Source organism: Branchiostoma lanceolatum, chromosome 16 (genome assembly GCF_035083965.1).
Source record: "Branchiostoma lanceolatum isolate klBraLanc5 chromosome 16, klBraLanc5.hap2, whole genome shotgun sequence".
NCBI lineage: Eukaryota > Metazoa > Chordata > Leptocardii > Amphioxiformes > Branchiostomatidae > Branchiostoma > Branchiostoma lanceolatum.
In genome coordinates this window covers 9,642,990-9,655,187 of record NC_089737.1, presented here as the reverse complement: position 1 = coordinate 9,655,187, position 12,198 = coordinate 9,642,990, and the positions used below count along the sequence as shown (strand labels likewise).

The 12,198-nt window shown below is 39.7% G+C and overlaps 1 protein-coding gene across 4 annotated transcripts in view; it reads left to right on the top strand.

Moving 5' to 3' along the window:
* LOC136421345 (protein kinase C-binding protein NELL2-like) overlaps positions 1-12,198 on the top strand; it is a 53,028-nt gene that overhangs the window by 29,854 nt on the left and 10,976 nt on the right. For 3 of the 4 annotated variants that reach the window (XM_066408577.1, XM_066408576.1, XM_066408574.1), the window contains exons 2-8: positions 1,890-2,033; positions 6,149-6,202; positions 8,710-8,860; positions 9,565-9,679; positions 10,424-10,579; positions 11,140-11,283; positions 11,825-12,050. In XM_066408577.1, coding sequence (XP_066264674.1) covers positions 1,890-2,033; positions 6,149-6,202; positions 8,710-8,860; positions 9,565-9,679; positions 10,424-10,579; positions 11,140-11,283; positions 11,825-12,050 — 990 coding nt within the window. The remainder of the gene's footprint in view (positions 1-1,889; positions 2,034-6,148; positions 6,203-8,709; positions 8,861-9,564; positions 9,680-10,423; positions 10,580-11,139; positions 11,284-11,824; positions 12,051-12,198) is intronic. The other variant, XM_066408575.1, reaches the window with a different exon arrangement.

The following is a 12,198-nucleotide window of genomic DNA, read 5'->3' as shown; positions in this document are numbered from 1 at the left end:
CTCTATGATCCATATGGCAATCTTAACAGGTAAAGTGTTGAAAATTTACCTAATGCCACCGAGCGCACAGTGGGGGGGAGGTGGTGGGTAATGTCACCACAAATCACAGCCTATAATATCCCAAACTACTTCCATTACTCTGCAACTTTGTGATGTATGGCTTTTCTACCAGTCCCTCCATTATTACCAGATTTCCACGGTTACGGCCCATTTCTCCTGTCAGTCATAGCGGAGGAGAAGCAGTCCCCCTACCCGTCTCCCTCAGCGTCGCTCAGCGCCATTTGTCACTGGCGACGTGGAAACCCGCCAGCTGTGCCGATGGCGAAGATTTACCCACCGCTAGGATAATACCTGCCTTTCAACAGTGGCAGCGGTGACGTCTTGCATACAGATAGGGGACCCTGTCAACCCTTGGGAGATGCGGTGTCACCTGATCATGACAATGTCATATGGTGCACACAATAGAGTATTTTCAGACATTGTTACCAAAGTTCTGTATCATAAGTTTAACTCATCTCCTCAAAGGAAATGTTCATTTTGTGAACTCAGGCCAAGTAACATACTGTAATTCATGAAATATGTGCAGAGGTTTTATATTCGTAGTTTTCACTGTGTTTTTCCACTGAAAAATCATGACACTGCAAATATCTTTTTTGGTGATGGTATTGTTTCCACTGCAAACTTAGAAACAGAGCAAAAACCTACTTTCCACTGCTAAGTAAAATTAGATCCCCGCAAAAATAAAGGAATCTAAAATACATTGTAAAAATATGTATGGTATTTTTCTGCAATAGCCTAAAGTATGTTTTATGGTCATGTTGAAACATAGTCAGCAAATGTTGATCCTTGTTGTTATGTTGGTTAAAGCTCAAGATCCTACATTGTAGATACGTACATGTACCTGTACCTACCTACATTTTGTACCTAGTCCCTTGTCAGGGGGGGGGGGGCAAATCTACAGTCTGACGTATTAAGTCCGACTACATGTATATTGTATATGTGAATATGTAATGTATAAGTGATACACCTATACATTCTATGTACTGTTCTAACATTATTGTGGTTCATATTTTTGGTCCTGCAATCTAGAAATTATCTGCAATTGGCAACTGAATATCTTTTAAAGTCCAAGTGCACATGAAATTGAAATTGCCGTCTGCTTTGGAGCTATTAAAACAGCTCCAAAGCAGACGGCAATACTTTGCTGAGATATATTTCACAGAATGTATCATTTTTGGACCATAGATTGTTTGAAATTTCTGTGGTAAAACTGTGCCATTGCCAGCAGAGCTGATGGTTGTGTATCAGGATTGGCAGGCTTCAGATTGATTACATGACAAACATGTGTTACCTCATTAGCACCATGTTTCCAAGAAGCCTGGGTTAGAGGTCACATTGCACCCAGCTGAGGACTGTCAAACAAACAAACCTTATCCTGAGGCCCTGAATGGGGGTTTTCAGGATCATCATTGGTTTGAATGATACGTATCTCTGTGCCTTTGGCCATTCAGGATCTCCATTGGTTGGAATGATTCATATCTCTTTGCTGTTGGATAGATACTCCCTAGTCGTACATGTACAAAGTCATGTAAAGGGAACTTTTGAAAACCATTTATTACAGAGCACTTAATTAATTAACAGTTTGTTTTATCCCCTGTATAATAATCAGCTATAGACTGATCCCATTTATAGCGTCACCCACCTCTTGTGAAAATGTAAAAAATGCAAAACAAAGAATACAAATACTTTGGCAGACATGCAGCCACTCTCTCATTGGTTGAACCGCTAATTACAATGTTATCATTGGTTGAACTGATAAATGTGATGGACAGTCAGGATCAGTCTATTGCGCACCTATAACTAAAGTGATGTTTATTGCTTTCTTGAAGGGTCTACTGGAAGTGGCGACCCCGCTGACCTGGAGATCGACCTGATAAGGGGAGCACAGCTGCAGCAGCAGGCCTTGCAGAAAGGGTCAGGGGTCCAGAGAATGCTGGGGCAGCACAGCCAATCGGATGCCTTCAGCCTTAAAGGTAGGTGAAATGACAGCCAATCAGATGTCTTCCTTCTGATAGGTACTACTACTAGGTGAAATGACAGCAAATGAGATGTCTTCGTTCTGATACATATAGGTAGGTGTGATGACAGCCAATCTGATGTCTACCTTCTGTTAGGTAAGTGAAATGACAGCCAATCAGATGTCTTCCTTCTGATAGGTTAGGGAAACAACAGCCAATCAGATGTCTTCCTTCTTCTAGGTAGGTGAGATGACAGCCAATCAGATACCTTCCTTCTGATACATTTAGGTAGGTGAGTTGACAGCCAATCTGATATCTTCCCTGACAGGTACATGAAATGACAGCCAGTCATAGCAAATAAGAAAGTAGCCAGTAAGATGCCTTGATAGATATTTGGAGTCTATCTCTCCTTGGTTCTTTCTCAGATTTTCATTGATGAAAACCAGGAAAGCAAATTAACCATAGAATAACAGCCAACCAGAGTCCTCTGTTCAGTGATGCATTCTAACATAATTCCCTTCAATGATAATCAGGTTGGAACTTATAGACTCTTCATGGATCAATGCCTTATTACAATTCTGGCATATTAGTATAATGTCAAATGATTAGGCTAATATGTTAAGCAGAGGGGAAAGTCTTTCATTTGTTTTTGAGGAAATTTGATGAGACTATGATTATGAATATGATAAGACTTGCTGGCATTATAATGAGAAGACTTTAACTTAATTTTCATTTCTGGTGACAAAGAACAATTAGGATTCTGTGGAAGAATATATCAATAGCTCTTCAAAGCAGCCTGGCTAAGGATGTCTTGAATTTGTTTAACTTTCTCACTGCTGTCTAAACCTGTATTTAATTAAAACCTGGTTTCAAAAGGCTACCTCATCAATGAGACAGTAAATGGTACTGACTTCAGGCTATACAACATGTAGTCTGCGATCAAAGCCAACGCCATTGGTTCATACCCCCGTAGGGAAGGCCGGCGTTATGCTTTGCCGCATGTCATAAGCCACTGCGAAAAGTACACAGATGGTGGTTACTGGGTCGCTTCAGGGTAAACGTGTTCGCTACATGCAAAACAAAGTCAGCGACACCTACTGGGAGGCATGTCAGGGGGAAATCCAATACGGTCTAACATGCCTCGGCTGTCACACCTGCCGGATCAACCAGAGACAAAAGGTTATAAAATATTCAGGACGCGCTGTCAGTGTTTGACGAAGCAAGTTGTGGGATTTAGGAATAAATGAGCTGATTAGAGAGTACTGGGAGGATAATCATGCCGGCTAATACCTTCTGCCTATAGTCTCCAATGATTAATTCATCTTCACGAATAGTCCGGGAAAACGACGCTGTCATTACGAAGTAAACGGTCTGCTTTAAAGCACAACATGTCTGTAGGTTTACAACGAATGTGAGGATGTGTATTCGGTTGTTTTGAGGAAGGAATTCCTGATGGCATGGATATTATCTCTTTTACAGCTAATTAGAAAAGCTCCAGACACCAAACGCATTAATCGTGATGTTCTTATCGATTTGAGTCCTCCTGTAGGTTACTCCTCTGCACATCATTAGCGAGCTAGGGCACTACTGACAGGTAAGGCCAGTGGAGGTGACAGATTGGATTGAATCTAAGTACAAGTCGAACTCCGTCCCTCTGCCCAGGTGGTAAACTCAGGACGTTCTCCTGATGGATCATTTTGATAGATTCTACTGACTAATAAGTTCTGAGAGACGGATTTGGGGACTTTTTAACCTTTTCTGTTGTACGCTTATCATTGCTGTTAAAGATTCCTTCAGATGAATACACAGAATGACAGGGAAATAACTGACTGAGAATTTCTTTTAAGATTGTCTCACTATTTTCAGATTAAGGATATTAGAAATAACTTCCATAAACTAACATAAAAATTCAATCTTCAATTTGAGGAGCCCTAAATCTATTGCAGAGTCTATGACACACGTAAACATATTTTATAAAAATCTTGTTTTCGATGATATCATAATGCTTTACAAAGTACTCTTTGTTGACACTTAACTGACAATTTTGAAATATTTTCCATTAATTTGGAGATGCAACCATTATTGCATTTCCCAGTCATACTGTTAGAAGCTTTTAACCTCCTACTAGGGCTACTTATGCAAAGGTCCCGGTACACTTTTTAAGTTCTCACTTGGGGTTTCCAAGTAGGAGGAAGATTAGAGCTGGCTTATATCGGATCAGCAATCTGATAGAAATGGTACCTTGTTAAAAGAATAATTTGGTTATTCTTAATACAAAACCATAGCAACATGGCAAAAGGAAGGTAGAGTATGAGGTAACTTTTAATTTCTACATCTTCTTCACAAATATTAGCGGCTCTATCAAACTGCTGTTACACAGTAGTGAGAATTGGTGAAATGGTTTCAAATTGTCTTCATACATGTACATTATTGAATTTCGCAACTTGCAGTGTAGCCCATTGGTTGCAATTAAAAACTAGTTTAAATTTTGATTATAAACAAATCTCTTCAGTTCAATCATTTGAAAAATAACCCTCAGAATAAGTTGTTTTTAAACATTTCCATTGTACATGACATTGTATTTTGGAACAGCTCCAAATGTTACCCATGAATTTAACATGCTTCCATCCGTCTTACCCTATAGAATGTCTGCGCTACACTGACCACCTGTCTGATAACAAAAATTGCAAAAACAGCTAGTGGGATGCACTTTACTTTTCTTAATGGTTTAACTGAATCAGATGCAAGAAAATGCAGTGGTTTTTAATGATCATTTTACGATGTGCTTCTGACCACTAATTTGGATTTCTGACACATTTCCAGGTGTGTATGCACAAGTACATCTGTCGTAACATGTTCTTACTCCCATCAATCAAAAGGGAATATAACTTATTGCGATCTACATCCCTGGTTATCTTTCGTTGACACGTGCTCTGGCGGTACTTGTATGCAGTAAACTCTCCGTGAACAATAAAGGGAGGTGTACCTTAAGAGTTATCTCCCGATCCCCTGACCCATTTACCTCACTCTTCATTACCTCAGAACTCCTTCATGTGACATGCGTGTACATGTTTGCCCTTGATGTGTGGATAGTGCCTGAATCCTAGTTTTCCCACCACCCTCAGCTTCCTTCAGAAGTAGATATCCTCGCTTCGGGGAAGTGGGTTTAACTGCCCGTTTGTGTGTTCGCGGCGTTAAAACATGAAGGGAAAACTGTGACTTGAAATATTGAGTGAGGATTGGGTCCTCGCTTTAAAATCCATTTTCACAGCTGCAGTAGTCACAGAAACGACTGGTAAGTTAACAAAATATATTCACTGGGAGGGTGTACTGAACAAACTTGGCGATCTGTAAGAGTATGAGAGTGATCAGAAGACAGCCCATATTAGTCATAGTAAACTGACAACCATCTATAGAAGCTATGTACATGTACCTAGAGATTCCAGTCAAAAAGTGAAGAGAAAAAAATCATGACAACAAATTCTAAAATGTAGTTGAGCTTGAGAACTTAACTTTTTGCAGCATGAATATTAGAAAAAGTAATGTTTCCTGAATTTTTGATTTGTAAACTTTAGATATTGCATTAGAAACAAGGAATAAAATTGCTGTAGCTAAAGTTGTTTCATTTTTTATTGTAATGGATTCTAAGATTAGTTCTAATTTGTGGGCCTGACATTTGGATGTGTGCCGGTTGTTATCCCATAATCTGCAGTGAAGGTATTTCTAACAGTTACTAGTATCTTGTATTCATCACTTTAATCTGCATTTCATAGCTTACACCTGACAGGCCCAGACGTTTTTTTTCTGCATGACACTTTCAAGGTGTCTGAGTCTAATTCTGTTTAGGTTTTGATATCAGAGCTCAAGATACCACAGACTGTAAGTCTTGCAACTTTTGCGTTGGTTTTATTTTCGCAATGATCTCTCCACCACGAATTCACAACACCAAAAATATGCATTTCCCATGCACGACTACTGTACTACAGAATGATTTCAACTGTGAATGTAAAACGCCACAATAACCTCCTTTTCCCCCCTATCGCAAAATAAAACTACTGCAAAAGGAGATAGATTTTATACTTGTCTATAACCTTTTTAGCATTCTCAGATTTTTTTTCTGCAAACTACAGGATGCAGGTGGACATACCTAGCCCCGGATATTTTTGAAATTGGCCAAAGTAATTGTGAGTATTTCTGTATGTGCGTGCATTTGATTTAACAGGTCGAAGTAAAAGAAAATGTTGCATGCAAAACCAAACACACCTGTCCAGCTTCACAGGCATGTGGCATGGCAGCAGCTGGTTATATTACACTGAACAACCTGTCACACCTAACCTAAATGCACATCTTGCTGTATTAAAGCGTTGTTTAAAGCTATTGAATGAGGATGCTTGTGGATGATTGATTGATTGATGACAAGACACAAGCTATGTCATTAGTGACACCTCAATAATATGGTCATTTCGAAACACTAAGACTACCCTTACATGTAAGTAGCTAGTTCATAACACTCCATCACAAAAAAATCCCTTGATACTGTGCAGTGCAAAATACAAGCCTGGAAGTACATGTACTGATGATGCAGAAGCTAAATTGACTCTTCCTGACCAAAATTCCATCCATTTCCGATCCCCCTTGGCCTTCGCACCTTCAAAACGAGATGACGTTGCGAAAAACGCGGTTCTGAGAGCCCATAGCCCCAGGTTGGCTCAGCTTTATTGCTGTGTAATATAACGCGTGCGTTGGCGATGCCCATGAGTCAAGGATGTAGCGGATCAAAGCGGACATGATGGCTGCTGTAGTTAATGGCTAAGGGTTGTGTATTTGACAGGCAATGTGTTCTGATGGTAATGGTAGATGGGGGATGGTAGGCAGGAGACGGAACCGTGATTCAATATTGATTGCCACTGGCTGACCCTGTCCATTGTACTTCTTAGAACAAAAGTTTAAAGTAACATAAATAAACAATAACTAAATGGGACATATGTAGCTTATATTTATAAGCATGTTACTGTAATACCCGAAATATTTGCAGCAGTTTTTTTTTTTGCTGTGCCTATCCACCGCAAAACCATGAAACCACAAATAGGTGTTTTTATTGCAAGATATTGTTTCAACTGTGAACTTAAGACCTTCTTTTCACCCCTGCAGTGAAATTCAACCCCCACAAAACTAAAATAAACTTACAGTAATTTTGGTTTAGACTGAGTATTCTTGATGCATTCATAGGATCTGCAAATATTTTATCAAAGATGTTGTATGGAAAACATTATGCTAAAAAATTGGACAGCAAGCAAGATGAACTTTCTCTAACAAAATGTATGTCGCCTTTTTCTCCCCATTTCACAGAAAAACATAATGCTGTCATATACAAATATATTTCATTGCATACAAGTGTCCATGAAAACTCTACTAAAATCATTCCTGCCTATAGAATCTGATTTTGTATCTGAATACTCTTATACTGCTTCAAAACAACTGAGTTGCAGCAATAGAAAGACCATCAGATGATACAGGGGGATATATCATATACATGTAGATACACATTTTACATAGTACGATCACTTACCTCTTTGAAGTCTTGAAAAGATATGTGTTGTTCTGCACTGTCAATACAGGTAACAAATGACCAAATAAAACATGACTTTGTTCGTTGATGTCTTATCAGCAAAATATTGACCAAGACGGATGGAAGTATGGATTAGTACACGTGCTGGAAATAACGTTGCCGGCGGCTCTTTTCAGTTCAGACAGGCACAACTTGTCTTTATAATTATATTGCTGTTCTGAATCAGGTCATGGCATTTTTGTTTCAAATCACTAAAAATGTGTATTGTTGATAAAGCATGTGAAAACGTAATTAACAGTTTTGGAGTATTTTTTTCTTTTGTTCATCTGCCTTCTTTAGAAGATATAGGAAAGCCAGGAGGAATAGATTTATTGTCGCTGTCTCGTTGTTTCTTGAATTTTTCATGGAGTAGTCTGACAGACATCGGCCAGAGGATCTTAAAACAGTCAGGAATGTTTTATTCTTGGTAATAAGTGTTTTACAACAGGGAGAGATTGTACACAAAGGCCCAACTAGGCGACAGGTTAGAATTGGCTTCTTTTGATGTTTTACGTCCCAACAGTCACAAATTTTTCCCTCCCCTATCTTTTTAATGCTCTCTTTTGGCATTCGTGACGCATGTGATAGTTCAAAGGTGTGGGCCTTGGAGAGACATTTGGTTCCCGAGATCGTACATTGTGTTTTTACAGCGTTGTTTGATCTATTTTGAGCTGCAATGAAATAGCAGGACAGGCAGCAATAAGATAAGATGTCTTTAAAAGGACTGAATGTGACGTGAAATATACATGTTGGTTTATATTTTCTGCAGATTTTAGTCAACAAAGTCATGCATTCTTGAAGTAGTGAGGAAAGAAGAGCTACTGCAAGTTGTGCTTCACTTAAATGTGATTATCATTCAGTCCGTGTTTTACAGAAATAAGCTAGTTCACGTTTTGAAATGTGCATGTGCAGTGTGGATCAATATGGGTACTAGTAATATGTCAAAGTTGCAGTAGTATAAAAGAAAGGTTGGAATATTGCCCACAACATATTTACACTGCACATGTGCAGTTCAAACTGTGATGTAGCTTATTTATAGAAATTCACAGCAAGATAAAGAATGTTGACCCTGTTGTTCTGCAGGTCTCAACAGAAAACTTGAGGTGTCCGCCGAGGCCTTTGAACGTGCGCGGAGCCTGCTGGCCAAGTCTGATGAGGTCACCTTCTCAGCCATCATCAGGCAGGACAACAGGAACTCTGGGAGTATCATCTCCTTTTCTGGAAGTGATGGAAGGTGAGTTGTGTGTGTCATGTTATGATCACATCATTTTCCTTTCACACAAGGTTATTTATTGTCTGTATGTTTGTGGATGAACAGCATAACTCAAGAAGGCCTGGATGTTACATGTATGTGGGTAGGTCTTGATGACACCTGGAGATTTTGGGCCCCCTAGTGGCTTTTTACAGTACTGCAACGGAACTTCCGTTTTGGATATCTCGTGTTTCTGACATGCTATGGTCATGATTTTTTGAGTGGTTCAATGTAGATAGCTCTAAAAGAGTAAGTGGTGTGGTGTTCGGCCCTCTAGCCACTTTTTTGGAACTGCAGGATCAAGCCAGTTTTGTTTCGATAACTCAAGAAGTGGTTGACAGATTATTATGATTTTTGTATGTAGATAATGCAAGTAATGCTTGTTGTAAATTCAATAATAAAGGGAGCAATTTTTCACAGTGTGTAAAAATCTCAATGTTGTCCTTGTAATGATTATTGCTAAAAAATTGTCATCTATACTTTGGTCTAAAATGTTTTGAAGGCCACTATTGAGACAGCAAATCAAGAGTAAGTGTGGCTATGTATTATACTTTTGTGATATTGTAGCAACCAATTTCAAATACAAGATATACATCACATGATAGTGAAAAGGTCTTACATTTATTAGTGCTTTTTTAAGATCTACAGAACCAAAATTAATCTTTGACCTCTACGCATGGTTGCAGGTTCTTGGAGCTTGAGACCAACCGTAGGAAGAACAACATCCGTTTTCACTACCGATCAAGAGGTAAACTCCAAAACGAGGTCTTTGTCTACCAGCTCGACAGCCAATGGCACAAGGTAAACAAACACAGAAAGCATCAATGTTACTTTTTCATGTACGTTTATATATAGCTTCTTTTTTGCATTTGGCATATTCAGACTGCAGTTCTCCCTTTTCCTGGTAGGGGGCACTGCAGCCAGTGTCCCTGGAAAAGTGAGAAGAGTTGGAATTTTTGTGTGACTACAAATCGTGAAATGTCTGTAGTGGTTTTATTTTCGTGATGACCTCTCTGCTGCAAATTCAAATCACGCATTTTCCAATTTATTACTACAGTATAATGATTGCAGAATTGTTTCAGCTGCAAATGTTAAACACTGCAAAATCCCTATTTTCCCCCTTAGGCTACACCAAGTAATTTTTATGGATGACGTCCGCGCGCGCATTGATTTTGGTCTGTTCCCAGAAAAAAAAACAAGAAATTCCGTTTCCTGTAACTATGACCAAAGACAACAACTGCTGTTCAACTTCAACTGATTTATTCAAATTATTGCTGTTTTCATGATGAATAAAATAATTGCTAGTTGTTACACTGTGTTCTTTCATTCAATTTGTGTCCTAACATGTGTCGTCGACTATTATATTTCAAATCTAGGCATCTTGTTTTTTTCGGCCCTTCTTGTTTTTTTTTTGCGCTCTCGCATTAGATTTAGGGTCTCCAAAGGACGTCATCCATAAAAATTACTTGGTGCAGCCTTACAGTGAAATAAAACCACTGCAAAAGTAAACACATTTACTGGTAACACTGTCTTCTTTGCACGCAGGTATCTTTGACCATCAGCGGACAACAGGCGATACTGCATGTGGACTGTAACCAGATCTACAAACGCAAACTCAAGGCAACGCCAAGTCTTGATCTGTATGGTAAAAATGTCGGCCTTTGGTTGGGTCAGAGGTCAAAGGATCGCTTGATTTATGAGGTAATGTCTCTTTTAAAATGGTAGACACGATTTTGATATGTTTAGTTGAGCTTTCACGTCCTCGCAATAAGGAGGATCTTTTATGCCTTTTCCCGTGAGGCGTAGCAAGCTATTTTGATTCACCAATAATCATAGCCCACCCGCTCTAATTCAACATTAAGCGTTGTCGGTAAATTATTTCGGAATCATACTTGGCCACTTTAATTCCACGTAGCACATCATTTGTTATCCTGAATTTTTATAACTGACTTACGTTGCTACGTTGTATTGAAGTCAAATGCCAGATTTCCCACACATCACAATGGATCATCTGATTGTGTCAGTGTTTCACAGCCCGGTTTTGTCAGATACCCCGTGGTTACAAATTATGGAACAATCCAATGATTTTTTTCCCCAAAACTTTTTGCAGCAAATAAAATCAATTTTACCATTGATTATTGCCAGCTCCTAATTTAATCTTGAGTCTTGCCAGCCTGCCTGAATTTATCATTAAGCATTGCTAGGATCCCTCCATGCAGACCCTCGCTAATGTACTGTGTGTTGTTGATGAACTCCTCCAGGGTGGAATTCAGGATGCGAAGATTATCGTCCATCCGCGTGGTTACCAGTCGCAGTGCCCCGACCTGGACAAGCCCTGTCCGACCTGCGGAGACTTCTCCAGTCTGGTGACAACAGTCAAGGACCTGACTTACCTGGTTGCTAAGGTACTGAACATGTTTTGTTTCTTTCACATAACTCAGGTAAACTGCCTTTAGGCATAACACACCAGTTGAGCACAGTAGGTACAAGCTGGACAGATCTACTCACACAATATGGACCCCTCTTTTTGATAAGTGTTGTGGGCTCTTTATTGTGCTCGAGGTGTGACTCTCCTCAAACACAGGACCTCCAGCTTTACGTCCCATCTGAGAGGACATCCCTAACCAAAGCTTGCTATACTCATTGTTACCAGAGTGGAGTGAGGGAATTGGTGGAATGTGCGTTTCCCTGAAGGGCACATTGAAGGACCTTTTACATTCTAAGACCACCTTCCTTGCCACCTGTTTGTTGTTCCGAAACAAACAGTAAACCTAGTGACTTACATTGTACTTTTGAATCAAACGTTCCAAAATTATTATTTGAAGGAAATAGATTTACATGTGTAATGGTTATGAATCTGAATTTGCTCCTGATAGTTTTCTCATGAAAAATGGTAAAATTGTGACTTTTCTTTTTAACACTGTTCAAATCTCTTCCATGCAAAAGCTGAATGCCACTCAGCAGCCGGAGACCAGAACAGCCGCCTCCTGCAACTGCCCGCAGGTGTGCTTCGTGGGGCCACAGACGTACCGCGAGAGGGACAGCTGGATCGACGGGTGTTCTGAGTGCACCTGCCTGGGTGGGGAGGTGCAGTGTGCCCTACGTGCGTGCCCCGAGGTCCCCTGTCCCAGACCCACGGTGCCGGAAGGCGAGTGCTGCCCAGTCTGTGGTGGTAAGATTTCAATCTTTATCTACCGTAAACTTTCACAAAGACCTTTGGAAATGACGAGGTTTGTCCCCCCAAATGAAAAAAAAATTAAAGTGTCAGAATGCTTTCCACTTGTAGTGGTTGTATTTGCTATAGAAATAGTTGATTGTGT